Consider the following 24,781-nt stretch of genomic DNA (forward strand, 5'->3'; position numbering starts at 1 on the left):
GAAGAAGGTCGAAGGGAATAAGAGGTACAAACTTCCAGTTATAAAATAAATAAGTTACAGGGAATGTAGTGTACAGCACAGGGAATAGAGTCAATAGTATCGTAATAACTATGTACGGTGACAGATGGTCACTAGAGTTATCGTGGTGATCACACTGTAAGGTATAGAAATGCCAAACCACTACATTATACACTTGAAACTAATATAGTATGTTATGTCAACTATGTTTTAATTTTTTAAAAGAAGTACATTTGCTGTAGTTTTTTTTTTTAAAGTATGTGCCAAGGATGTAGGGCTGCAGAGAGGAACGGACAGAGAATTTGAAATGGGATGTGCTGGGTTGTAACATGGGCCCCTTCCCTTTCTGGGTCTACTAACCTGAGCAGGCAATTTTGTTTATTTTAGCCTCAATGTCTTAGACTGTAAAAGTTGGCAAATAGTTCCTGCCTCCTATGGCGATTGGGGAGGTTAAAGTAAAGGCCGACGTGCCTGACACAGTTCTGGATGTCATGGGCATTCAGAATCATAGTTTTCATTACTGTCATGATTGCAGTCCTCTGCAACTTCATCATGGTGTTTTCCCTTCTCCCCTCCAGCCTGGTGATTGTATCTCCCTTCCCTACAGTATGCAGGACTCTTGACAACCTGGGAAAACTGGGAGGCTTGCATATTGTGTTGGTGGCAGGCATCTTGAGAGTCCTTTTGACCCGGTCAGAACAAAGTCTCCTTGCTTTAGTTTATGTTTTTAATCTACGTAAAGCATCTTCATTTCTTTGCCTATAATATTTTCTTCTGAATTACCTTGTTGTATTAGTTTTCCTAGAGCGACTGTTACAAATTACAACACACTGGGTGCCTCAAAACAACAGACATTTATTCTCGTTGATGGAGAAGCCAGAAGTCTGAAATCAAAGTATGGGCAGGGCTGAACTCCCTCAGGGAGAGTCGAGGGGTTCCTTGGCTTATAAATGTGTCGTTCTGATCTCTGCCTCTGTCCTCACACGGCTTTCTCCTTTTGTCTTTGTATCCAAATTTCCTTTTTCTAGGGACACCAACCATTGGAATAGGACCCACAAAACCCAGTATGACTTCACCTTAACTCAGTACATCCACAAACACTGTTCTAAGTAAGATCACACTCAACAGGTCCTGGGCATCAGGATTTCAACATATCCTATAGCACACAGTTCAGCTCACACAGCTCTCGCTATTACCCTATATACCTACTTTAGATCAGGATTCTGAATGCACTATGTGACATCAGCTTTTTGTGTGTGCGTGTCTTTCTTTTTTCCTCCGGTTAGTTCTTTTACTCACTATGGTTTCAAAAAAGTGTTTTGAAGTGTCTAATTGGCGGTAATCAGATCTATCTTGTGGTGTTTTTTTGTAAACTAAAGAAAGGAATCTTGTGTAGGAAGAAAATAATGTAGGACCGCTGACTCGGAAAAGTACTTGAAAAACTATACCGAGAAGCAAGAGTTAAAAGGGCAGCCACTCCACTGCAAAGTCTATTTACAAAGGTTTATGACTTGGGTGTGAATTGGCCGTTCAAGCTTGGTTAGACCTGGACTGATCTGAGGCTCAGCCACTGGCCTGTGAGGAGAAGCCCATTAGGCAGAGCTCTCTGGCCACGTAGACCCCTGATTCGAGTGTTTTCAAGGCAAGAAAAACATCTCAGAACATGGATATGGTCAACTGCTTGCTCTTCCAGTGTGTCTGTGGGTCGCTGCCTGTAGCAGAGTCTGAGGTAGGTTATGGCATGTTGGGGAGTGTAGTTTGTTGGTGCTGGGTGCGTGTAATTCCAGGTATAATCACCCTCAAAGTACATTTCCTGGAATGAACGTGGGTCGTATTTTGGAAGCCGATAACCTTTGCTCAAAGAAGATTCAGTCTTGGAATGCGCATCAGAGTTCAGATTGTTCTATAAGGAATGTAAGTCACTTCTGGCTAAGGATCGCTGTTTGAATGTGAGCTGAAAGCTGAGGGATTTGACGTCCTTCCCTCCTTCCCTCTGTACTTTTGCTAGGAGCAAAATGGACAATTCAATTTTATATGTTATTCTGTTAACTAATTTGCAATTCCTAGAACATTTGGTACCACTTGGAGGGGCTGGTTCTCCTTTTATTGCTTCAATAGGCCTGTGTAAATACTTACAGTAGAATTACAGTTGGTTCTGCCCAGTGCTGTGGGTGGTCCCCTGTGTGGGACGGGCTGACACTGAGTCCTGACGGGAACCAAGCTGGCGCCCATCTCTGCCCTCTGTTACCTGCTCTCAGCACACCTCCCTTTACTTGTCCTCCATCACTTTCTGGAGTGTGTTTTGATCTTAGAAGGATTTGTTACCTGAACAGCAAAGACAGCTTCTTGTTTTCTTAAACCTGGTTCCTTATTTTCTTTTCCACATTAGTGAGGAAAAGCAGGTTACATGTAGCATAAGTGGAAACAAAACCACAGGTAGATTTGTGACCAGACTCCTCACTGCCTGTACTTCTGTTTCTCTACCACGTTGTTTCTGAACCTTTCTGTCACAGGCTGATAATATGAACGGGTTTAGTCTCATGGTGTGCTTAAGTTGTCTGTACCATTTGACTGTAATTTAGTTACACTATCCGTAATAACCTGTTTTTCGTATGTAATGCAAAAAATAATCACTTTTCCATGATTTCTCTCCTGTTTTCCCAGAGAGGAAAACCTTTTCCTCCACCCTCTTAGTTTACCACTTTGGAGTATGAGAATTAAACTTGACAAAAGACAGATTTGCAAGAGAAAAGACAGAATTTTATTCCTATAGGCAAGTGGGAGCTCACAGAAAAATGTGACTCCCCAAAGTGGTTATAATCCAGGGCTTACGTACCCTCTTATTAAGGGAAAAGGGCACTTATGGGAAAACAAGTGACTTTTAGGAAAGATAAATGGGCCTGTGGAAGAACAGATGAGCCTTAAGATGGTTTGTGACTATGTCTGCTTAAGTGAGGGCTTCTCCTCTGGAGTGAGAAGAGTCAGTCTTCCCTGGTTGGAAGAAAAATTCTATCCCAAGAGAGGGCATTTCTGACACCTGCGTTCTTCTGGGAGGCTCTGCTTTTAGGCAAATAAGGGAGTTCAGAAAAAACGCCTATTTTTTTTTTTAAGTGTGTTTTTCCAGGACCCATCAGCTCCAAGTCAAGTAGTTGTTTCAATCTAGTTGTGGAGGGTGTAGCTCAAGTGGCCCATGCGGGGATTGGATCGGCAACCTTGTTGTTAAGAGCACCTCACTCTAACACACTGTGCTAACTGGCTGCCCCCCAAAAAGCCCATTGTTAAATACCTCGGCACAAAACAGTTTTGATGCCACAGTGGTGTGTTCTCGGCCTTCAGTGGTGACTTGGAATACAGATAGCATTCCAGGCAGTAAGACTCTGTAGATAGCAAGGTCATTGATGATTGCTGGAACCAGTTTCTTTTGAGCAAGGGTGACTTGATATAGTGGGAAATTTTCGTGAGAACAGAAATTATGAGACCTACATTTCAGTGTCTCTGTGGATGCTATTTGGCTGTGTGGCCCTCAGCAATTCACTTCACTTCTCTAAGTCTCAGTTGTCCTAATTTGAAAAGTGATGGGGGTGGAGTTAGTGTATCTGTAAATCCGTTCCTATTTCTTTGCTCTTCTCCAGATTTTTCATAGTATGTGACCTTAAGGAACTGGAAACTAGGGGAGCTGCATTTCACACCTCAGTTGCCATTGATTGGCAAGAGGTAGGACTTCTTGGGCCAATGCTCATGGGTAGGGTTGGTCTGATTGGCCAGGGGCTGCCACATCAACTCTGCTAGTCGTCTCCACGCCCTGGTGGCCTGCTCTGTCCACTTTGCAGTCACAGGAGTTTTCTGGTTAATCTAGTTTTTCCCTGCAGCCAGTTCTGTTTTTATTTTTACTGTATTTTACTTTTAAATAATGTATAGGGAAGGAAGAACTGAAGGCACGCCAGCCCTCAGGCCCGTGACTGGTGCCTGGCTGCAGACTTTGGCTAACCAACCCCTCTCTGCTCCCTCCCATAGAGCTCTGAGACAGCTCTCCTCGGAGAGGAGATTTTGAGGTATCTGCTGCGATAGAGGTTATCTCCAGACAGGGCTGAATCAGAGAATGGTAATTTTATGGCAGTGCTTTTTAAGAGCAGTAATTAACTATGACCGATAAGGGCTACCTTACTTACCATTGTCGCATTTCATCCTCACTAGGACCCATTTTCCCCCAGTGAACAGTTACAGAACCAAATCCGCAGAAGTTAAAACTTGCCTGAGATTACAAAGCTAGCTAGGGGCCCAGCCTGACTTACACAGAAGTCTGCTCATTTTCAAACCTGGGGTTGAGGGCGTGTTTCTAGTATATGACATTGCCTCTGAAAAAGTTACTTGAAACATTGGAAAGTATTGTCTATTGTAGGCTTATAGACACTTGAGCTGTGGGATTGTCTAGACTGAAATCTGAGATCCTAAAGGTTAGTTGTGACTTGTCCAAGCTCATATAGCTAGTTAGTTAGTAGCCTGATCTAGTTCCTTGAATCCTAGTTCAGTGCTCTCCCCTCCTCCCCATCAGACTTAAGTTGAATCTGGGAGTGTCAGGCTCCAACAACCCAGAGTTAATCTTCTTAAAGCACCTGTTATGTCTAAACATTGTTGAAAGACAATACCTTAGAGTAGCAATGGGTAGCATTACACATTCATTCTACTACTGGCAGGCTTGCATTTCCCCCCATGCTATTGTTATACATAATTTGAGTGATACCCCTACCTTAGTTAAAACTTCTTTTTATTAACTGCCAATGGTGCTGATTTTTAAAATATCTTTTATCAGAGCTCATCATTGGTCACCGAATGTCACTATTTAGATTACAGTTTTAATTGAACCTCCAGTTAAAGATAGATTTGCTTATTTTAATCCACACTTCAGTGATGTCTATTAAACAAACACCTTTTTAAAATAAGTAAATCAAGAAAGCCATGCAGCAGGGCTGAGGAAGGTGGGAGGGGGTGTATATATAGCGTATTCTTTTTTTTCCTTTAAATAACTTCCTGGATATTGGAGCTCACCTAACTTGTTCACATTTGAAAAGGTTGTTACTGAGGAATCCTGGAGGCGGGGCTCATCCCAGGAAGAAGAAAGAACAGATGCTCAGAGGATCTCCAGGAGGAGATGGGGCTCTGGGAGACGGTCAAGGCCTCGACCACTCTCGGACTATGGCCAGCTGGCCAGCCGAAGTTTGTCAATTCCTGAAGACTCAGTGGCTGTGTCCCCCCAGAAGGAGGACTGTGTGGACAGAGCTCACCAGCCAAGCATGGCCTCTGCGGACCCTGCAGACCGGAACGCTGCCCTGGGCTGCCCCAAAGGAGGCCGGAGAAAACGCCCCATCTCTGTGATAGGTGGGGTCAGCTTCTACGGGAACAGCCAGACAGCAGAAATAGAGAATCTTCTAACCCAAGTAAGATCTGGTGGGCTCCCACCAAAGCCAGCGGAGCCCTCGCTTTCTGGTCTTTGTCCCCTCTGCACACCACACAGGACACAGCTTTCTTTTCTTCTCTTCTGACTCAAGGATGATGTCATCTGCTCACGACTTTTCTTCCTGACTTTGCAAACATGCTTGAATTAAAACTAACCGTCTGACATTTTTGGATGCCTTTTACTAATCTTCTGTCTTTATCTTGAATAACACATGTAACTAGTTTGCTGTTTGTTCAAAATCATCTGAGATTTGAACAAGGGGAAAGTAGCAGTGCATACTTAGTGAGCTGCCTGAAAGAAGACATTCTTGAAAGAGAAAGTGTCATCCATTATTAAAAAGTAAAGATAAGAAGAAAATTAAAAAGAAATCAATTTTTTCTTTTTTTGGAGATGAAATAATTTTTTCTACCTTTTTTTTTTTTTTTTACGTTTGAGTTGTAGCTTTGCAACTACTTTGACAATGGATTAAAATCTTAATATCATTCCATTAGTATGATGTCGTAATTCAACCAGTATTTATCAGTTACCCAAAGAGCTCTTTGAGGGCACAAAACATTTAAATAAAAACCCTGTTGAGGAGCAGGTTCTTTTATTTGGCGAGACTAATACCCCAGCCACCATTGAGCGTTCACAGAACAGTATAGTAAGTGCCCGAGTTCATTTGTTAAACTGGCTAGCTGATGTCATAAATAACCATAAAGTTCTCTTAACAGGGAAATTCCATATCAATAGTGGATTTTATGTTTATAGTCTGCCTGTACAGCGCAGCACTCAAAACCCTCTTGCTCAGTTGAAGTTGAATTTATAAGGTTAAAAACAACTTAAAGAATACCACAAACTTTTTGTTGTGTTAAGATGCTCTCCACGCTAGGAAATAACGCTGAACCTAAAGCAAGCTGTAATCTGTTTTAACTCAAAACAGTATAGGGCAGATCTAAAGCGCTTAGAAGTTATTTCACTTCAGAGCATCAAGAAGGAGCGTGGTGAGATAACTGTCTGCACTATAAGCTCATTTATGGTACTGGGTAGAAAAATACTGAGAAAACCTAAGGAAAGCATGAGCCAGCGTGGCCTTGGGTGCAACTAGAGGGACAATTGGTATGAAAAATCAAAAGAGCACAGAGATGATTCTAGAGACTGGGGTAAATGTGTGGAAAACCAACTCTTCCTTTAATCAAAGCTCAACTGTCATGTTAGTTTAGGTAAACAAGAATTGTATTCCACAAATACTTACCTGGTGCGTGCGTGTGGATGAGTGAAAGGAGACCGGAGTAGCGGGTCACACGCTGTCACCCTAGCCATGGTCTTTCGCACTATCTTTGCTTCTTTTGGAGGCCGTTGCTGGGAACACATCTTCCTGACCTTGTGACTCTGCATCTCTGTGAGAAAGCCACTACTTCCTAAATTTGCATTTCCTCCTCTGAGCTAACAGTTTGCTTTTACTGAGTTACCTATCGCTGACAGAAAAGATGAAATGCGAGATTGCGAGGCAGTGGGTTGCTGCCCAATCAGTGGGTTGCTGATTCTTTTAAATGTCAGAATAGTTCATTGCAGTTGAGCCTCGGCGCAGCCTGAAGCTCATGACATGTTTTGGAGATACCATTTCACTTCTGAGTGGCTTCGAGGTGAGAACGCCGAGCTCTCTGCAGCTGTGCGTGTGAGGAGCTTGCAGGAGCTGCCACTTCCTGGCATCGTCTCACGGCCTCTTGCTTTCCTTTTGTAGCCAGCAGCCAGGCCGCCCGTGCCAGCTCACCAGGTGCCGCCCTACAAAGCGGTTTCGGCCCGATTCCGGCCGTTCACGTTTTCCCAGAGCACCCCCATTGGCCTGGACCGTGTGGGACGCCGGCGCCAGATGAGAGCATCCAACAGTGAGTCTCGCCCCACCCCACCCCCCACCCGGTATGGGTTCCCCTTCAGAAACTGCGGTGGGATCTGCTTTGACTGTTTCCAGTGAAGCCGAGGTGCCCAGTTGACTGCGTACTTTTCTGCCTGTCTCTGCCTGGGCATTGTTTGCATGGGCGTGCGGAAGGCCCATCGTCGCAGGCTGTCCTGCAGGTGTGGGTTTGTGAGCTCCAGCCTGGGGAGGCCGCCCTGTGGGTGCTCTGCGTCACCACAGTGACCCTAAGCTTGAGGAGTTTGTTCCTCTTGTGGTGTCTGTGTACCTGAGCTCCCGCAGGTAGAGGGCTGACCAAGAATGGAGTCCCAGGGAGCCACCTTGACCTTGTTCAAGCTCTTCCTGGGTGTTTGAGATTCCCCAATGCCGTTTACACACCAAAGATAAGTTATCTGCTATAGTATCGTGGTTAATGGGCTATCATAGCACTTATCCACTTGTTGATTTGAAATAATACCACCTGTTTGGGGAATGATGTTTAAATTCCTAAAAAAGGAAATCTTCCCCTGCACTTACATGCATGTCGGTGCCAATTAGCTGGGTGCAGAACGGCCTGGCCTGGCGTGCACTGGAAGAGTAAGAGCCGACATTCAGGAAGCACTTCCCGCGTGGCAGACACCATCCTGTGTGTTCTGATGCTCTCACTTGTTTGATCTCCTCAACTCCTTGCCATGGTGGATACTATTGTTTCCCTCCTTTTACAGAGAAAAGGGCCCAAATATAAATAGGGAAACTGCCCTGAGTCAGTCACCCAGGAAGTGGCAGAAATGGGATTGAACTTACGGTGGAATAGAGGTTTTTAGTGCCAAGGCCCATGTTTTAACCACTGAATTGTGCAGACTGTTTACAGAAATGCATTGGACTGGTAATGATTGTAGCTTCACTTGCTGTTACCATCTTACTTTTAAAAACTTACACTGTGGTGGGCGTGCGAGTGGTGAGCTGGGTGGCAGGAGGCCTGGACTCTGGTTCCAGCACTGCCCCTAACGCTCCGTGGGGAAACTTCTGTGCATGACGTTGGTGACTGAAGATGAGATTTAAATAGTGTTGTTCCAGAGACTTGGAAGAGGCCTTGGGGAATACGTACATTTCAGGGAGAGGAGGAGGGGAAACCAGGACGGGTTGGAGAAAGGGAGAGAGAGCAAGGAGGTGTGGACTCACCAGACCAGGGAGGTGTTCTGAAGACAGAGATGATGACTGGTGGCCAGAAACGGTGACGAGGTCACTGCTGCGTTCTGACACAGAAGTTGTTGAGGAGGATGTCCTGGGAGGGCCAAACAAAGTGGAGAACTGGTGACTCATAAAGAAATGTGACCGCCCTTAATTATGTTGGCGTGGTTTCTAAGTCATGTTACATATAGTAGGAGGAATCAAGGCTGGACTCTCTCATCCAGCGGAACCAAAAGGCAGAGAGAAATTAGATAGTAGATTGAGGGCGAGGAAATTGCAAACATCTTGGATGTCCCAGATGTCCAAGAGAGAGCCTGTTCCTGGGAAATGTGCCTGTGACCCCGCCAGTCACTTGACGCCGAGCAGGCGGGACACCTTGGGATCATTATTCCCCTCGCGGACATCGCTAGGCCCTGTCCTTTTGTCCTCAGCGTGCCCCTGCTTCTCAGGCTCCTTAATCCTTACTCTCAGCAGCTGCCCCTCCGCCGTCACATCCCCAGGCCGGGCTTTCATACATGCTAGTCAGACTTACTGTTCATGTTCAAGTCTTACTTTCCTATTTCCTCACAAGTTTTCCCCATCATCGTTGGAATAAAGTCCCAGTTCCTTAAACGAGTTTACAGGTTTTTCTACTCTCACATTCCATCTGCTTCTCTCACTTCTCTTGCCCGAGCTTACCGTTCATGTTCCCGTCATCCACTCCAGGCTCCCAGACTCCCTTTGATCTAGTTCCTGGTGCTCCGTTTGCCTTCCTTCCCTTTACAGTACATCAGTGTTTCATTCAGAATCCCAGACTCATTCCCTGTATACCCATAGCAACAAAGTAAATTTGTTCTCCTCCTATGCAAAGTACTTTAGCCACAGTCTCATTCATGCCTTCTGATCCAGGCATCAGCTTCTGGTGATGTGTTTGAGAAAGTTAACCAAAAGGAGAAAAAAGCTGCCTGCACAGGTGATCCTCACCACGTCCTTTGTTATAGCACAAGAGTTGAGCAATGTCAGTGTCCAGTTACAGCAGACTGTTGCGTTGGAGTGTTATATGAACGACTACTTCAGCATAATTAGGAAAACCACGTAACAGCATGTAACAGGACTGCTATAATTTTAAAATGAGCAAGAAAAAAGGAAATAGAAAAATATGTATGTTACCTTACTTTCCAAGGGCTGCCATAACAAAGTGTCACAAACTGAGGGGCTTAAACAACAGAAATGTATTGTCTCCTTTCTGGAGGCTGGAAGCCCAAGATCAAAGTGTTGGCAGCGTTGGTTCCTTCGGAGGGCAATGCAGGCAGAATCTGCTGGCCTGGTGCAGAAATGAAAATAGTGTGGTTAGGGTGGTAGGAAAGTAGATGGTTTCTCCTCCAACCTTATACACATACAAATAGCTATTTCTGTGCTTTCTGTAACAGTGTTTTGTTTTGATTTTAATGTTCTTTTGTTGAAAGGCAACAAAAACTAATCGACCAGCTTGGCAAAAAGAGAATTTATTGCAAGGGTGTCAGGTGTTCCCAGAATTGATAGAATGTTGGGAGAACCAGTCTAGGAAATGATGGCAGCCAGGGGTTGTCTTTGGGAACCAAGGAACCACAGGTAAGGAGCTAAGGGAGGCAGGTAGCGGGAAGACTGGCCATAGTGCTACTCCTGGGAATGAATGAAGGCCAACCAATCCTTCTGTCCTTCTGTCACTCAGTCAAGAGTCAGAGTCCCAGGATAGGGGATTCACCTCTCAAAGTTCAGTGAGGTGTCCACCAGCTGGTGGCACTGGAATAGGGAGAAAGATTGGGTGCCTCCAGGGACCCTTTGCATGTTGTATTAGGAGGCAGTCACAGGGAGTTCCTGTCCACGAAGGCGGAACACAGTGCAGTGGAGGTCGTTCCCCCAGAGGAAATCCAAGCGGTATTGGAAATAGAAAGAGATTCTGGACAGGTCCTCCATTTGTCCATTCCTACATCCAGTAACTACTGAGTGTGTACCATGTGCCGGATGACAGTGGTGGACGGCTCCTTAAATCACTTACATCCTAGTGAGCGGTTAATAAATTAACTAGAACTGTATAACACGGCAGGTAGTACTATAAAGAAAAACAAAGCAGGGTAGAGAGTATTCATTTTGAAAAGAACATTATCCTAACATGATGCACCTATTCCATGTATAATTAAAAATGCTCTCACTCTTCTCGAGGGAGAGAGCGCAAAGGCTCATGAATTACTGCAGACATCGCCAGCTCTGGTCCCCGAGTAATATCCCTTCCTTCTCCACTTCCTTTGCAAAGCCTTTTCAGTTTTTATACCCAGAGGTAAATTTAAGCAGCACGCCCTTAGCATAATGGAAAGAGGCTGGGGATACAAGGAAATAGAAAATAAGTGAGTAATCTGTAGGCATGCATGGTACCACAAAGGGAAATTTCTCTCTCCTGCCTCCGGTGGCAAGGCCATACATGCCATTTTTGACTTTGCTCAGTGAGTTCCCATTGCATGCTTCCCTGACCTCTGCCCAGCACTTTACCTGGTAGTTCTTTGCCCGCTGAGGTGTCAAAACCTTTGCTCTGTAGGTTTCTGAGCTGTTAGTGGTCCTGCTTGCTTAGAATTGCCATAATCTCCTGTATTCCCCTCTCTTAGTTAATCAAAAATCAGTCAATCTACAGATGTGTGGGGCACCAACTGTGAGCCTGGTACTACTTTTACTGTTTGAGGTCCTGCAGAGCATAAAGCATCACAAAAAGTTGACATTCTGGCCTTTAAACAAGATTCATTAAGTCAGTCAATAGGACTGTCAGGCACTAATGATTTTTCTGGGGGGTGCTGAACACGGGTAATGTGGAGAACGGGAGTGGCAGAGGGTGTCCTGATGTGCTTATGAGGTGGCATGGAGTAGAGACTTGGAAGATGAGAAGGCAAAGCTCTGAGGGAGGAGAGGCCCCAGTGGAAGAAACATCAGATTCCTGAAGATAGGTAGGCACTTGACGTGTCTGAGGATCAGCGAGAAGGTCAGCGTGAATTGGGCTCAGGAAATTCGGGCAGGACAGGGGGGACATTGCAGTCGGGAGGTCAGCTAGGGCTAGACAGAAAGGACATTGTCCGCCCCAAGAAAGAGTTGAGGTTATTCTAAGTGAAATGGGAAGCCATTGCCAGCAGGCCAATGACAGACTCTGACGTAAGCTTTAGAGAGGAAGAACAGTTTGGGGAAGAAAGGGGACTGATGTGAACCACTCCTCAGTCCAGTTGAAAAATGATGGTGGTAGTGACCACAGAAGACATCCATGTCTTCCTCAGGAGCTCATGTTCTCAGCACGCCAGGAGGCTGCAGTCGGCCAGCCATGGGGCCAGGGTTGTGAATTCTGGTGGAAGTCCTTCTCTCCTGGGGGAATAAATTCAGTTTTGACAGAGCAGAGTTACTGGATGGCAAGAAAGTATTTTGCAGATGTATCATTAAGCCATCGTAAGAAGCAAACCCTGTGTTTACCCTTTGTTCCTGGATCCATATGTTCTGGCTACGGGTGAGCACCACTGTGTCAGTCAGGGATTGAAAACGATCACTCCAGCCACGACAGCACCGCAACTTCAAGACATGTCCCCAGGCTGCCTCCATAAGTTGGTTGTCATCGCGCCATTACTCAGTTGGTATGAGTCTCTGCTTTTGGATAATGTAAGAGAGATAACGCTCATGACACTTGTGGGCACTCACCTGTCACCACACGTCTCTCACTGGGGGGTCCTCGGGCGGAAACGCTGTTGAATGAGGTGCCGTGAAGGAGAGGAAGCCTTCGGCAAGAAGCCAGCAGAGGTCTGGCAGGTAAGAGACCCAAATCCAGATCTAGAATAAGTGTTTTTTTCCAGTAAGGACAAATCATCAACCCCTGTATTATGAAAAGGGTCCATTGTAATCAACTTTCCACAAGTAGCTCTCTGGTTCCTTGAAGGAACCATATCATTAACTTTGTTGAGGGGGACACCCTGTGGTGTTTAGCCCAACTTGGCATCCATTCCTGCCACCATGGCCGTTTTTTTCTTAACCCACTGAGTAAGCATCAGGATGACTGGGAACAAAGGTTGACATGTACGGAGTGGGACATAATGTCCACACAGCGATTAAACAGCCTCTTTTGCAATACGATTCACATGGAACCCAGTGAGGCATTCACACGGGACGTTTTCTCATGCTTGAGTATATTCTGATATATCTAATCATACTCCTTCTCCCAACCAGTCCATTACCCATTTTGTTCTTTCCAAATTCTTATGAACCATTCAGCCCTCCCCTTGAATCCACACAAGCTAAATCCGCACTGAGGCCACCTCTCTTTTCGGGTAGAAAGGACTAGGAAGGGTATTGCTTAGATTTTACTGGTAGAGGGATTTCCCTTTCCTGTGGGCAGAGTTACCAACCAGGTAACGGGTGGAAGATTCCCCTGGGGGAAGGCTAAAAGAAGAGTTATAATAGTGGGATCCTACCCCAAGTTCACCTAATGGGAGCTGATAGAGGGACCTTGATTCTCTATCTTGGTGGTTCAGGTCAGACTTCCGCTCACCAAATTTTGAGATTTCCTACCACATGATCAAGTCATACCTTAGTGGAGTTACTCATCAGTTTTGTTCCTAGGGACCCTGTGACAAGTTAAACACAGCCTGAGATAACATGGGTCAGGCCATTCCATTGACCAACCTGGTCCTGCTGCTTAACACAGAAACTGTGCTGCTGTGACACTGTCCCACCTCCATGGAGTTCCTGGACTTCGTTGCAACAGAGCATCTCTTGCTGGCTTCCCTTGCCTGGAGAGATTAGCAGTACATTGCCTATAAATGTGGCCGCCACTGCCATCATCCGGTCTGGGTACATCCCGGGGGACGGCGAGTACACGATAGACCAGCTCCAGCATTTGTATCTCTCAGGCTTTGCCAAGAGCTGGCCATTCGTCGGCCTTAAGAGTGACCGTACTGGGTCCAAGTTAACATCCCGTCGAAGTGCTGGAATGACACCCAGCTTCATAAGCTCATGTGTCGATTGCAAAATCTTTGGTAGATGCCACCCAAATTGATAAATTTAGTTTAATCTAAATTACGTTCGGTAAATGTAATGTGTGAACCTTGTGTGAATTCTCATACCAACAAACCGGCTGTAAAAAGATCCTTTTGAGACAAGTGGGGAAATTTTCACATGGACGGAGTATTCAGTGAAGGAATTATTGTGAATTTTGTTAGTTGGGATAATGATAGTGTAGTTATTTGTAAGTCTTTATTTGTTATGGCTGCCTACTAAAATATTTTTCGTGTGAAACGTGAGATTTGCTTTAAAATACTCCAAAAAAGTTGTTGGGAAATAGTTGGAGAAGAATTGGTAAAATATTAGTAATTGTGTGCTCATTATATAATTTTTCTACTTTTGTGTTTGAAATTTTCTATAACAGAGCTTTTAAAAATATTGAAAGTATGTTGCCTCCTCCTTAGTTAAGCGCTTTCAAAATCTCCAAGTCAGGAAAAGAAATGCCCACAACTGAACTTTTCTCAAAATGTAGAAATTTGAATATAGAAATGAAGACCCCCCTTCTTTTAGGTGAAAGTGAGCTGTCCCTTCTCAGAACTTTGCAGTGCCGTACCATGATCTTTTCTGGCACATGTCATTTCTCTCTTGCTTTATTTGGAGTGTTTGTCTTATCGCCTAACTAGCCCATGTGGACTGTGAAGACAGATCACATGGAACGTTCTTCTGTAATGGCTTATCAGCTGCATGGGTGTGGTATTGGAATAACAGAATCCAGATCATGAATCACAGTGGCATTTGTATAATTGCTTTTATCAAGTTCGTGGATGGCAGGCTGCCAGCATACAGAAATTCTCTTGCGTTATTGGTGATGGTGTTTGTGCCCTGGGTCTTAGCAAGTGTGTCTACACTGTGATAACTTCCTCTTACGGAACTGTCTGTGCGGCCTTTTGTTTTCTCCTTTTATGAAGCTTTTCTGTCACATCCAAGGCAACATATTCCATCACAACCTACCTATGCTCCTAATTTTCCCACACTTCGGGTCCCTGCCATACTTACTCCCTCAGCTAGTCTGTATTGATCAGAAGTCGAATTTAATCACTTTTCAAAATTCTTATTCTCAAGTCTACTCATTCTTTCTACTCAGTCGCCCAGAGTTCAGTTTAGTTTGCTCATGATATAAAAGTGGCTACCTGCATTGTCTCCCAGAAAGGAGGCCATCCAGTTTCCTTGGCCTTACTCTTGAGTGGAATCTGGTGGATGACAAGGAAAGTACTAAAGCATGACATTGAGGTCAGTAGATTAGGGTTTAAAACTATATCTATTTGTTACATTTTTAAACGCCTGTTAGTTAATGAGTACTATATTCAAGTATTTTATAATAATGCCAGACAACAGAGGAGAGACAATGAGATTAGATACAATAATAACCAAATATGAAAAAGAGAGAAAATGACTTTCTGAGGAGGCACAGACATGACAAGTTGACTTGATTAGACTTTTTATGGCTTTAAAAAATATTTTTAACTTACTCAAATTATTGCTTGATTTGATTTTTATTTAATTAAAGTTTATTGGGGTGACAATTGTCAGTAAAGTTACATAGATTTCGGGTGTACAATTCTGTATTACATTATCTATAAATCCCATTGTGTGTTCGCCACCCGGAGTCAGTTCTTCCATTACCACATATTTGATGATTTGATTTTTTAAATTTTATTTCTTATGACTATGGCACTCTTTTCAAGCGAGGAAGAATTAAATTAACTATTGGCTTGGGCCAGAATGGCTCAGTCTTCAGCAGAATGATGTAATAAATTAAGTTGCTAACAATGGAGTTGTAACACTCTGAGTCATAACTACCTATCCACATTGTTCCTTAGGAAACAACCAAGAGAATATAGATAAGAGACATCTTGAACTCCAAAGACAGAATGACCCAAAGGATATACTGGCCAGCCTCCCTGAGAAGCCTCTCAGAACTGGCCAGTGACTGGTGCGGGGAGGAACTATTTTGAAAACCTACTCTGAGGTTTTAAAAAGTCCTGGTTCTGCTGTCAGTAAGAAAGCAAGTAAAACATATTACAGACCACTCTCAAACTGATCATTGATTTTACCAGGGTCTGCCCCTGAGAATATAGTTAGAGAGAGGTGTGGGGGCTATGATACCTTACAAGTTTCCAAAATAAATTACTTAGTGATAAGAAATACAACATAATGCAATTTTCCTTTTGCCACAAGAACAAATTGGAGGACTATTTTAGAGAAACGCTTAACTCTAAACAACAGTGTGTACCACTGGGAAACTCCCTGCTTCCCCGACAATTAATACTGCTGTTCTTCCACTGCGCACATCCATCCAGGCCAGGAGCTGGAGGCTGGAGCATATCCTAGGTAGGGCAGCTCAGTGAATAGCCTTTGGGTGGACACGTTGGCCATTATAGCCCGGCCATAGTTTTGATAAGCATCGGCACTGGCTTCTGCCCAGTGTTTTAAAGCTTGTCCAGGCCCGTCTGTGACCTCTCCTCCTTGCTGACCTTGGGGCTGGTCCTTGCATTAGTGGGCCGGCGAGGCTTAGGCTGTTAGGCTACGCACCCGACGAACCCACGGGAGTCCTCCTTGCTGAACCAATGATGGAAAGGTCCCAGCAGAAATGTCGAGGTTGGCAGCCTCTTGGGGGGTCTTAAGAGGACTCTTCTTAACCCGAGGCCTGCGCAGTCCCGAGCGCCGAGCCGGCTGGAGTGAGGCAGGCTCTGCCCACATGGCCATGCGTGCAGCGCTGTCCCGGTGACTGCACCCCGGCAACAGCCGCTATCCCTGCAGCACCGCCCCACCATGGCACAAAGGCCAGAATACTTGCCTTCATGTGGTCAGTGTTCCTATACAGATTAAGGCTGGTTTATCGAAAGGGAAAAAAGAGTGTTCCAGGACACTGTCTTTAAAGCCCAGTAGTTTCAAAGTACAGTTGAGAGTTCTCACTCAGGAGTGACATTCTTTCATGTCTACAACTCTTTCTTCAATTTGATGGCATACTGAAATGTATTTGCTCAGAAATGGAAAAGATTTTCTTATGTACGCATTTATTTACTTTTCCCCATTTAGGGACTAGTATTGGTTGTAAAGGCAAGTTCTTCAATCTTATTATGAAGTCAATATACTTATTACTGGGGAATGATGCAGGACCTTAGGCCATAAACAGTGCTATTTCAGGAAACATCCAAGATGCTCTGAAACCTTTCTGAGCTGGGCTTTTAATATGTTCTTGGTTTATGAGATACCTCATTTGTATTCCATTTAACAAACATGATATATAAGTGTGCCCTGTTATAAGTGAGGCACAGTGAGTGAACTTCCAGTATTTGCACAAACATATAAAGCCATTATGACAGTAAAGGAATCAAGTGTAAGTGGAGAGCATACACATCAGATCTGGGGAGCACCAAGACTTCCTAGGGAAAATGACCTCATGGTTGAGACCTAAAGGATAAATGGGTGTTAGATTCAGTTTGTTGGTAAGGGAGGGTATATTCCAGACCCAAGGAACAGCACACGCCCCAGAAGTGCAAAGTGTGGAAGCCCCAGAAAGGAGAGCACATTTGAGAAACCGAGGGTAGGGCCACCCAACAGAAACTGTCTTAACCCATCCACAGACTTATGAGATAAGAGCTGTCCCCCAGGTACAGATGGAGGCCCCAGCATGCTGCTCTCGTTGGCTGAATCCCAGTGCTCATTGACTAGCTCTGTGAGCTTGGGCAAGTCACTTAACCTCAAAGTCTTCATGTCCTCTTCAGCAGCAGGAGATAGTAATGTTATCTGCCCCACAGAAGTGTGAGAATGACAAAGTACACAGTAAGCGTGCGGTAAATGTTAGCTACATGTAACATTTAATGTTACATTTAATGTTACATGTAATGAAAGGGAAGTATTCATTACATGGGGCTAGAGTCTTCAAAATATCATGTCAGATACTAAGTTCCAGAAATTGGATTTTAAAAGGAAAAGAAAGAATATGAAATTGAGAAGAAGGAGAGCAAGAGGTCTAAACACCTGGCAAGCAACCACCAATTGCCCATACTCTGTACATCTTACTGGTCATACAGACGAGGAATGCCAGGCTTAAAGATAGTCAGTAATTTGTCCTCACTCAGCTAAGCAAGATTTGAGTCGTGGGTGGTAGAACTGGCATTCCAATCAGGTCAGACTGACTTGGAAGCCCAGATTGCTTACAGTCACTCATCATAGCCCAGGTGCTGTGCTCTCATCACAAAATACACAATTATTTATGTGCACAAAAGCATATCTGCATGATAGTTTTTAAGACCTCGTGTCCCTGAAACTAATACGGTGTTCTATGTCAATTATATCTCAATAAAAAAAATTGTGCCTTAGTAATTGCCTTTTATTAAAACAAAGTAAAAAGTGAAATTCTTCCAGCACCCATTTTGTTCCTGTTACGTTCAGCACATGCTCGGTCCTAAGGATCCAAAGACAAATAAATAGATAAATACAGAAAACAGGTGAAATACGTACCAGGCCTTGAAAGGTGAAAACTCCCCATTTGCTTACAGAGGACAGGAAGAGCAGCTCTCTTGAAATTAAGATGGCACTGTATCCTTCAAACGGCAATTTTATATCTGCTTCTGCATTTATTGAAAAGTTATAGTCAATGCCCAGGATCAGTGTCTTTTCTGGGGCCATTTTTGGAGCGTTCGAGGCATGAAGAAGAGGTGAGGGATGAGAGAGGGCTTGTGTCCTGAGAATAAGTTTCTCATCATTTTGTGTGTTCATGTTCACGCGACCCCAGGCTGAAAAGCGATACCTTGGAAGACACGAAGAGAGGCGCTTTTCCATCCTGTCTTCAGTCACATCCGGGGTAGTTCTCACCCAGCAGGTGCTTGTAAGCTGGGCTCAGTTTCCCGCGTGCTCTGTGAGTGGGCCCTCTCCGCCTTGCTGAGGAGCCTGGCTGCTGAGAGAGGTTTCAGTAAAACCTAAATTGAGCCTGCCTTCCCAATACGTGAGCTGGCAGCTGGAACTGTATATGGTTGACATCAGTACGTGCTAGAAAATGTTAAGTGTTTGTTATATTGTCTTATATTTTTCTGGAATGTAGTGTCACTGGGACCTGTAGAGTAATAACAGTGTTTGTCTTGACTACATTCAGGGGGGAAAGGGGTTGCTCTGGATACACAATTATTGGCACAAACGGACAAGGGATCCTTGGGCTGAATAACTGCTAACAAATGTAGCCAATTCCTGTGAAGAACCCCCATTCCAGCCCCATATCAGCAATAGGGGACAGCGCGTGAGTGTACATAGAACCCTGACTTTGTACCTCTTGATTCTCCATTTATGGGAGTCATTGTTTGTGTGGGAATTTGGACTGGGGCTCGGTCCAGTACAGGGTCAGGGTTCCTTGGTTCTCGGCTGACATGCCATCCATCCTTGAGCACATTTTCTAAACTGGATAGTAGCGCTGTGCCAAAGTGACACTCTGTCCTCTGCTAGCTAATAGCTCTTGTCCCGTAGCCCTTGGTAATGAGGCTGTATCCAAAGCTAGTGGGGACATGAAGTTCCCAGGCTAAGGACATTCCTGTACTATGCCCAGAGGTTTACGGCTTTGGTGAAGGAGCAGCTGGGAAATTTTGGTTGATGAGCAGATAGCCAAAGCTCGTAATTTTTCTACACAAAGTCATATGAGGTGGTCATATGAGAAAATCCATACCATACTGTACTTAAAATAAGAAGATACCGGCAATTCGGAGCTAAGTGGAACCTTAACGACCACCTAGACCATCTCAAGAAGCAGTCCTAGAGAGATCAAGGGTGACCAGTGGTTTGAGTTTGAGGTTTCATTGTTAACCTACCTCCCCAACAGTTTTAGGACATTTCCTTTCCGTATGTATATATGTGAATATATATATATATATATGGGTCTTAGGGCCACGTGGCCAAAACTAACTTTAATTTCCATGTCTATAGAATAAAAATGATCATAACGTTATATGTGTTTCCAATTTTTATTTTATCCTCTCCGATTTCTAAATATTTGATAGGAACATGTAACCTGGATGTCTCTACTCTCCTATGGGACTGATTCCTTTGCTTAGTTCTTTGTGTTCCCAGCAGTCAATGTGTGAGACTTCCTAGCCCTGACCATGTAGTGTAGTGGTATCTTATCCAAGGAGAAGAGATTAATGTGTGGGTTGGAAGGGATGGAATTTAAGACCTCTTTCAACTGTGCTTAAGGTTTTTGTTGCAGTTTTCTCATTTTTCTGGTAAGTATAGGCTCTAATCACTAAAAAAAAAAAATTTAAGGCTGAAAGTCAAACCTTCTTGTAGCGTCTTACAGAAATATCTTAGAAGGGTTGTTGGGTCAACATCCTTTGAGAAGATGCCTCATTTAAATATGGTTTTTGTTTGTTTGTTTACTTCTCCCATCTTTTTATCTTTATTTTGCTTCGAGTGTGCAGTACAGTAAGTTTATTTAGTGAATGCTTTTGGTTTAAGATCCTAAAATCCCAAGGATCTTGCTCTAGTGCCCTGACCCCCATCTCTGGATTTATTTAGAAAGCATCCTTGGGAGACAGAAGCTGTCCTCTACCAGCTGCCAGTGAAAAGTGAAAGTGAGCAAATAGGTCATTAAGATGATACTAAGGAAATGTGGCAAAGTGATATTTTTCTTTTCTGAAAACTTGCGATTTAACCAAAAAAAAAAAAAAAAAAAAAAAACACACCAAAAAACAGAAAGGAAATGAAAACACTGGATTTTATTTGCCTCCTGTTGGGATTTAAGCTTTGTTTGAAAGGCTACCCATCAGAATTAATTCCCATGCTCTACTGCTTTGTATCTCAATATTCAGCCTTGCACACCTCTTCATTCTAACTAAAACCAGGTCTACCCGTTCATTCCACGGTCTTCATTAGTTTCTGACTTATAAAAAATACTCTAACATTCAAGGTGTGGCTTCAGAGCAGTTTCTTGAATTGCCTAAGACAATACTTCTCAAACCTGAATGTGCATTTGAAAGCCCTAGGTCTTGTCAAAGTGCAGCTTCTTATTCCACAGACCTGGGAGGCCCAAGAACCTTCACTTGTAAGCAGCTCCCGAGTCGTGCCAGGGCTGCTGGTCCACGGACCACACCCTGAGGAGCAAGGCCACAGCACTCCTACTTTGGGGTACTAATGCATGTATTGTAAAAAGAGAATTTTGTAGCCAAATAAGACTGGGAAATTCTATCATAAGCAGGGTTACACTGGTGTCATTCATCATTTGGACTCCTTAGACCCTATGGTTACTGATGTGCCCTGTGGATTTCCAAGAGTATACAGTGGTTTTCAGACTTTCTTCATGGACCGTATTCTGCAACTGCTCCACGTGGGATATAGGAAACTTTACCTATGGAGAGTGGTCTGTTCTGAAAAACAATTTCAAGGTGTCTTTTGAGCCCATAGTGTAATTAAGCACCACCTTTATTAAGAATAGATATTCCCCCATCAAATGATCTATTAACCGTTTAAAAAATTTGACTCTCTTAAGATATTTAAAAAAAAAATACTTGCAAAGGAAAGATTTGAAGCCAGTCTGGTTTTTGTGGTTGTATGTGTGTGGTTGTGTGAATGAGTGTGGTGGTGGTAGAGTGTGTGTGTGTGTTTGTGTGTGTGTGCGCGCACGCGCATACACATTTGTTGTAGATTACTGAAGCTCTGAGTTCCCCAGAAAACCTTTAGCTGGAAGGATTAGCACCAAGTCAATGGAAATAGCCTCCCACTTAATGGTAAGGAAAGCCTGCACTGTAACACATCGTCAGTGTGAGTATCGAGTAGTCACGCAGCTTTGCATGTAGACTTCGAGCTGAATTTTGTGGGACCTAGCACAGTAGTATGGACCTCAGGTTTTTCAGAGTAGCAGCAGCTCGACAACATTTAGTTATCCCTAATGAGACGTCAATATTGTCCTAAATACTTTGTAATATGTTCTCAATAACCCTATAAGGATCATTGGTCATTCTACAGACCAGAAACTGAGCTGTGTAGAAATTGGGAAACTTTCCCTCAAGCACTTCTGGTTGAGCGGATTTTGAACCCAGGCGGTCTAACTCACCCCACAGCCCATCCCAGAAAGCATGCATTCACTAACTGGCACTATCATTTTTTTCATCAACCTTTATTGAGGGTTAACATGTGATCACTGCTTTGCATATATTATCTCATTGTTCTTAAGTTACAAAGGCAACAGCTTCCTGTACTTGAGAAATTGAAGGAAGCAGTTTGTTCACAATTGTTGCTTTACAATATAAAAGACTTGCTCGTTGGAGATAACTTGGAAAATACCAAAAAGTTGAGAGGAAATAAATAACCCATATGTCATCTAGAGAGAACTTATTTAAAAAAACATTTTCTTCATTATAGAGTATATACGAGTATACTTTACATAGTAAAAGATATACCTATCACTTTCATATAGAAGGTATACATACTTACATATATATTTTTTAAACAAAATCCCTCTTGTAAAGCGATTGCATAAGTTTATAGTTAACATAATGCAGTATCATAACTCAAATTTTTGTCATACCATAGTGTGAAATCCCAACTCCAGTTTTGAACTTAGCAACCTCTCTGCTTTTTCTCTCGGGAACCAGATACCTTTCTAAAAGCACTCTGAAAGTTTAACTCAGGCTTTGGGATTGTAATGAAAAGCAGCAAACGCATTCCTACCACCTTCACGGAGGGCTCTTGCTTGCACCTGATATGCTGTGAGTGTGTGTGGGTTTGGCATGTGTAGGTTTTGCCTTCGTGTAGAATTTCCTCTCCAGCGGGGAGATGTGTGGAGCTGGGAGCTGGGAGCTGGGAGCGCGCTGTCAGTCTGTCAGCAGGCTCCCGCCAGTGCCACAGCCTTAAAGCAGTGAATAAGCGATTTCTGCAGTTTCCGCAGTGAGAGCCTGTGCCATTCTCGGGATGCTCAGTCATCCCCAGTCCTGCTCTGAAGGTGGCTGGTTTTCACACAGAAGGATGGTAGCTAGAGGGGAAATAGCAAGATTTTGGAGTCTGGAAAGCCTTCACGTGGGTATGTGTGCAGAGAATGCATTATTGTGTTGCTGATTTGACTCTTAACTTCCAGAGTTGCTCTCGGCTGCTTTTTGTCAGAGGTAAATGCGTGTGTCCAAGCTCAGCCGTCCTAGTCCGGTGTCCTGAGGGCAGTTTTAATTGTGGGCAGAGTGAAGATAAGAAATTGCTTTTGTTTATGGCAGAGCAGCTAGTAGGAAGTGGAAAATAATAAGAATCAAGAATGGATTATCTCTCACAAATTATGGATCTGGATTTTATTGTACAGATTTTTGCTACTAGTACATGAAATTCCTTTATACAAGAGTTTTTTGTTGGGGTATATGAAAATAAATGTTCCCTGCTAATTTGGGGTATATAAGGTTTAAGGTCTATGAATTGATTTTTGAAAAATACTGTTTTCAAAAGTGATACTGCCCTGCATTCAGTTATTCCATGGTTTCTTATCTCACCTTTCCTTTTTTAATATTTTTGTGAATATTGTCACTCAGACTAGTTCCTAGGTAAATGTGAAAGAAATGTACTCTCCCACTAGGACGTTGTGAATTGTAAACCATGAATTCTTAAAAATCAGTGACAAAAAAATACTTCATTGAAAGAATTGTAGCTGACTGCTGCACCTGGATACATTAGAATGCTGTAAAAAGTCTTCTCTCTGTTTTGCCTTATTCGATGCCAGTAACTCACATTGAAATGAATCAGAATTGTAGCTGACAGCTTGAAGGCAGCAGCCCTGGGCCACCCTGGGCCTCCCGGTTTGTAGTTTGTGCTTCTTCCTTGTTTTGATTGGTTTTCTGTGCTGGCCGAGAGCAGACAGGGATGTGGTTGTGGCTTCTATATCTGGCAGATTAAAAACACAAGATCAGCATGTACTCCATTTCACTAACGAAAAGTTAGAAAAAGGGAACAAAGTTGCCCACTGATTTCTGCTTTGGGAACATAGACCTGCCTGCAAAGTGGCTGTGCCTGTGGGGATGGTGGTCGCAGTGTCCTGGGAGGAGAGTGGGCTGTGCTGCTCACCCTGAGCCCTATGGGTGTATCTGTGTTTATTCCAGCCAAGACTGCGAGCCAAGGCAGCGCGTGGGAGAGCAGAGGCAATCAGGCTGGCAGGGATGGTAGCCCCCACCATCCCGCTGCTCCTCCCTCCGGCATTCCTCCATTCCCAGGGCACGGATCCCGGTCCTTCTTCCCACACTCATGCACAGGCCAAGGGAAGGCCTGACCCAGCCTCTGGCTCTGCATGGAATGATCTCGAAGCTAAAGAGACACAGCATGTCAGAATCTGCTGTGCAAGGCTCTGCACCCTCCTCCCCTCCCCAGCATGAGTAGGCCCGGGCCCCAGCCCTCCCCTCACAGGTGACTGTGCTCCTTTAGTGAGCCTGGCTGTGAGAAAGGAGCGCTTGCTCAGTGCCTCTGTGACTTGGAAGGCCCGTTTTGCAGGAATCTTCTCTTCCTGGTGAATGCTCTGAGCATTCACCGGTTGAGTGTGCACCTATATGTATTTTAAAAATGGAAATGACGGCAAATACAGTATTGAATCAACTTTATTTTATCCTCAAGCTTTTATTGTCTTCATGATAAAAATATGAAGCTTAGAACTGGATCACTCGGCCCTTTCTCTTCTTATCCCCTCCCAAAATGCTTGCCTAATAGCCAGCATTCTCTTAGGTCTGCAGTTGGGCTCAACACATTCAAGCCCCCGGGCAATTTTCTTTGTAGTTTTAGCCTTGTTGTGGGGAATTGGCTTAGTCTTCCCACCAGAACCACTCTGCTTCCTGTCCTAACTCTGCTTTCTCTGCGCATACAGAGAATCCTTGCCCTTCTTGTACTGTGTCACTTTGGGGTTGGTGCTTGTCACACTTCTTACAGAAAGTCCCACAGGTGTTAGGAATGTTCACTGTGTTTGCGAGAGCGCTGTCGGCACGGAAAAAAGCTAATCAACTTTAAATGATATGCCAGCATAGAACATAGAACTTGCTAAATGGCGGTTTCTGTTTTATTTAGGAGCCCTGAGTGGGGCGAGGAAGGACCGTGGGGCCCTGAGGTACACCGCTCAGAGGCTCTTGGGAGGAAGCTCCTGCAGGGCGCAGGCCTGGGAGGTGGGCGCAGCCGAGGTCCTGTACAGTGGGCAGGGGAGGCCAGGACCCCAGCAGACGCAGGTGTAGTAGGAGCACTCTGGAGTCAGACAGGCCTGTGTTTGA

General features: G+C 44.2%; 1 protein-coding gene across 6 annotated transcripts in view; it reads left to right on the forward strand.

Annotated features, from left to right (window-relative positions):
- The window catches only part of SPATA13 (spermatogenesis associated 13), a 323,399-nt gene that overhangs the window by 268,149 nt on the left and 30,469 nt on the right, over positions 1–24,781 (forward strand). For 2 of the 6 annotated variants that reach the window (XM_081047019.1, XM_081047020.1), the window contains 2 exons: positions 5,088–5,453; positions 7,197–7,341. In XM_081047019.1, the coding sequence (XP_080903145.1) occupies positions 5,088–5,453; positions 7,197–7,341 (511 nt within the window). Of the gene's footprint in view, positions 1–1,556; positions 1,748–5,087; positions 5,454–7,196; positions 7,342–22,328; positions 22,582–24,781 lie in introns of those variants that run through there. The other 4 variants (XM_081047021.1, XM_081047023.1, XM_081047022.1 and 1 more) reach the window with 3 other exon arrangements.

This window comes from Rhinolophus hipposideros (assembly GCF_964194185.1).
Source record: "Rhinolophus hipposideros genome assembly, chromosome: 4".
Classification (NCBI taxonomy): domain Eukaryota; kingdom Metazoa; phylum Chordata; class Mammalia; order Chiroptera; family Rhinolophidae; genus Rhinolophus; species Rhinolophus hipposideros.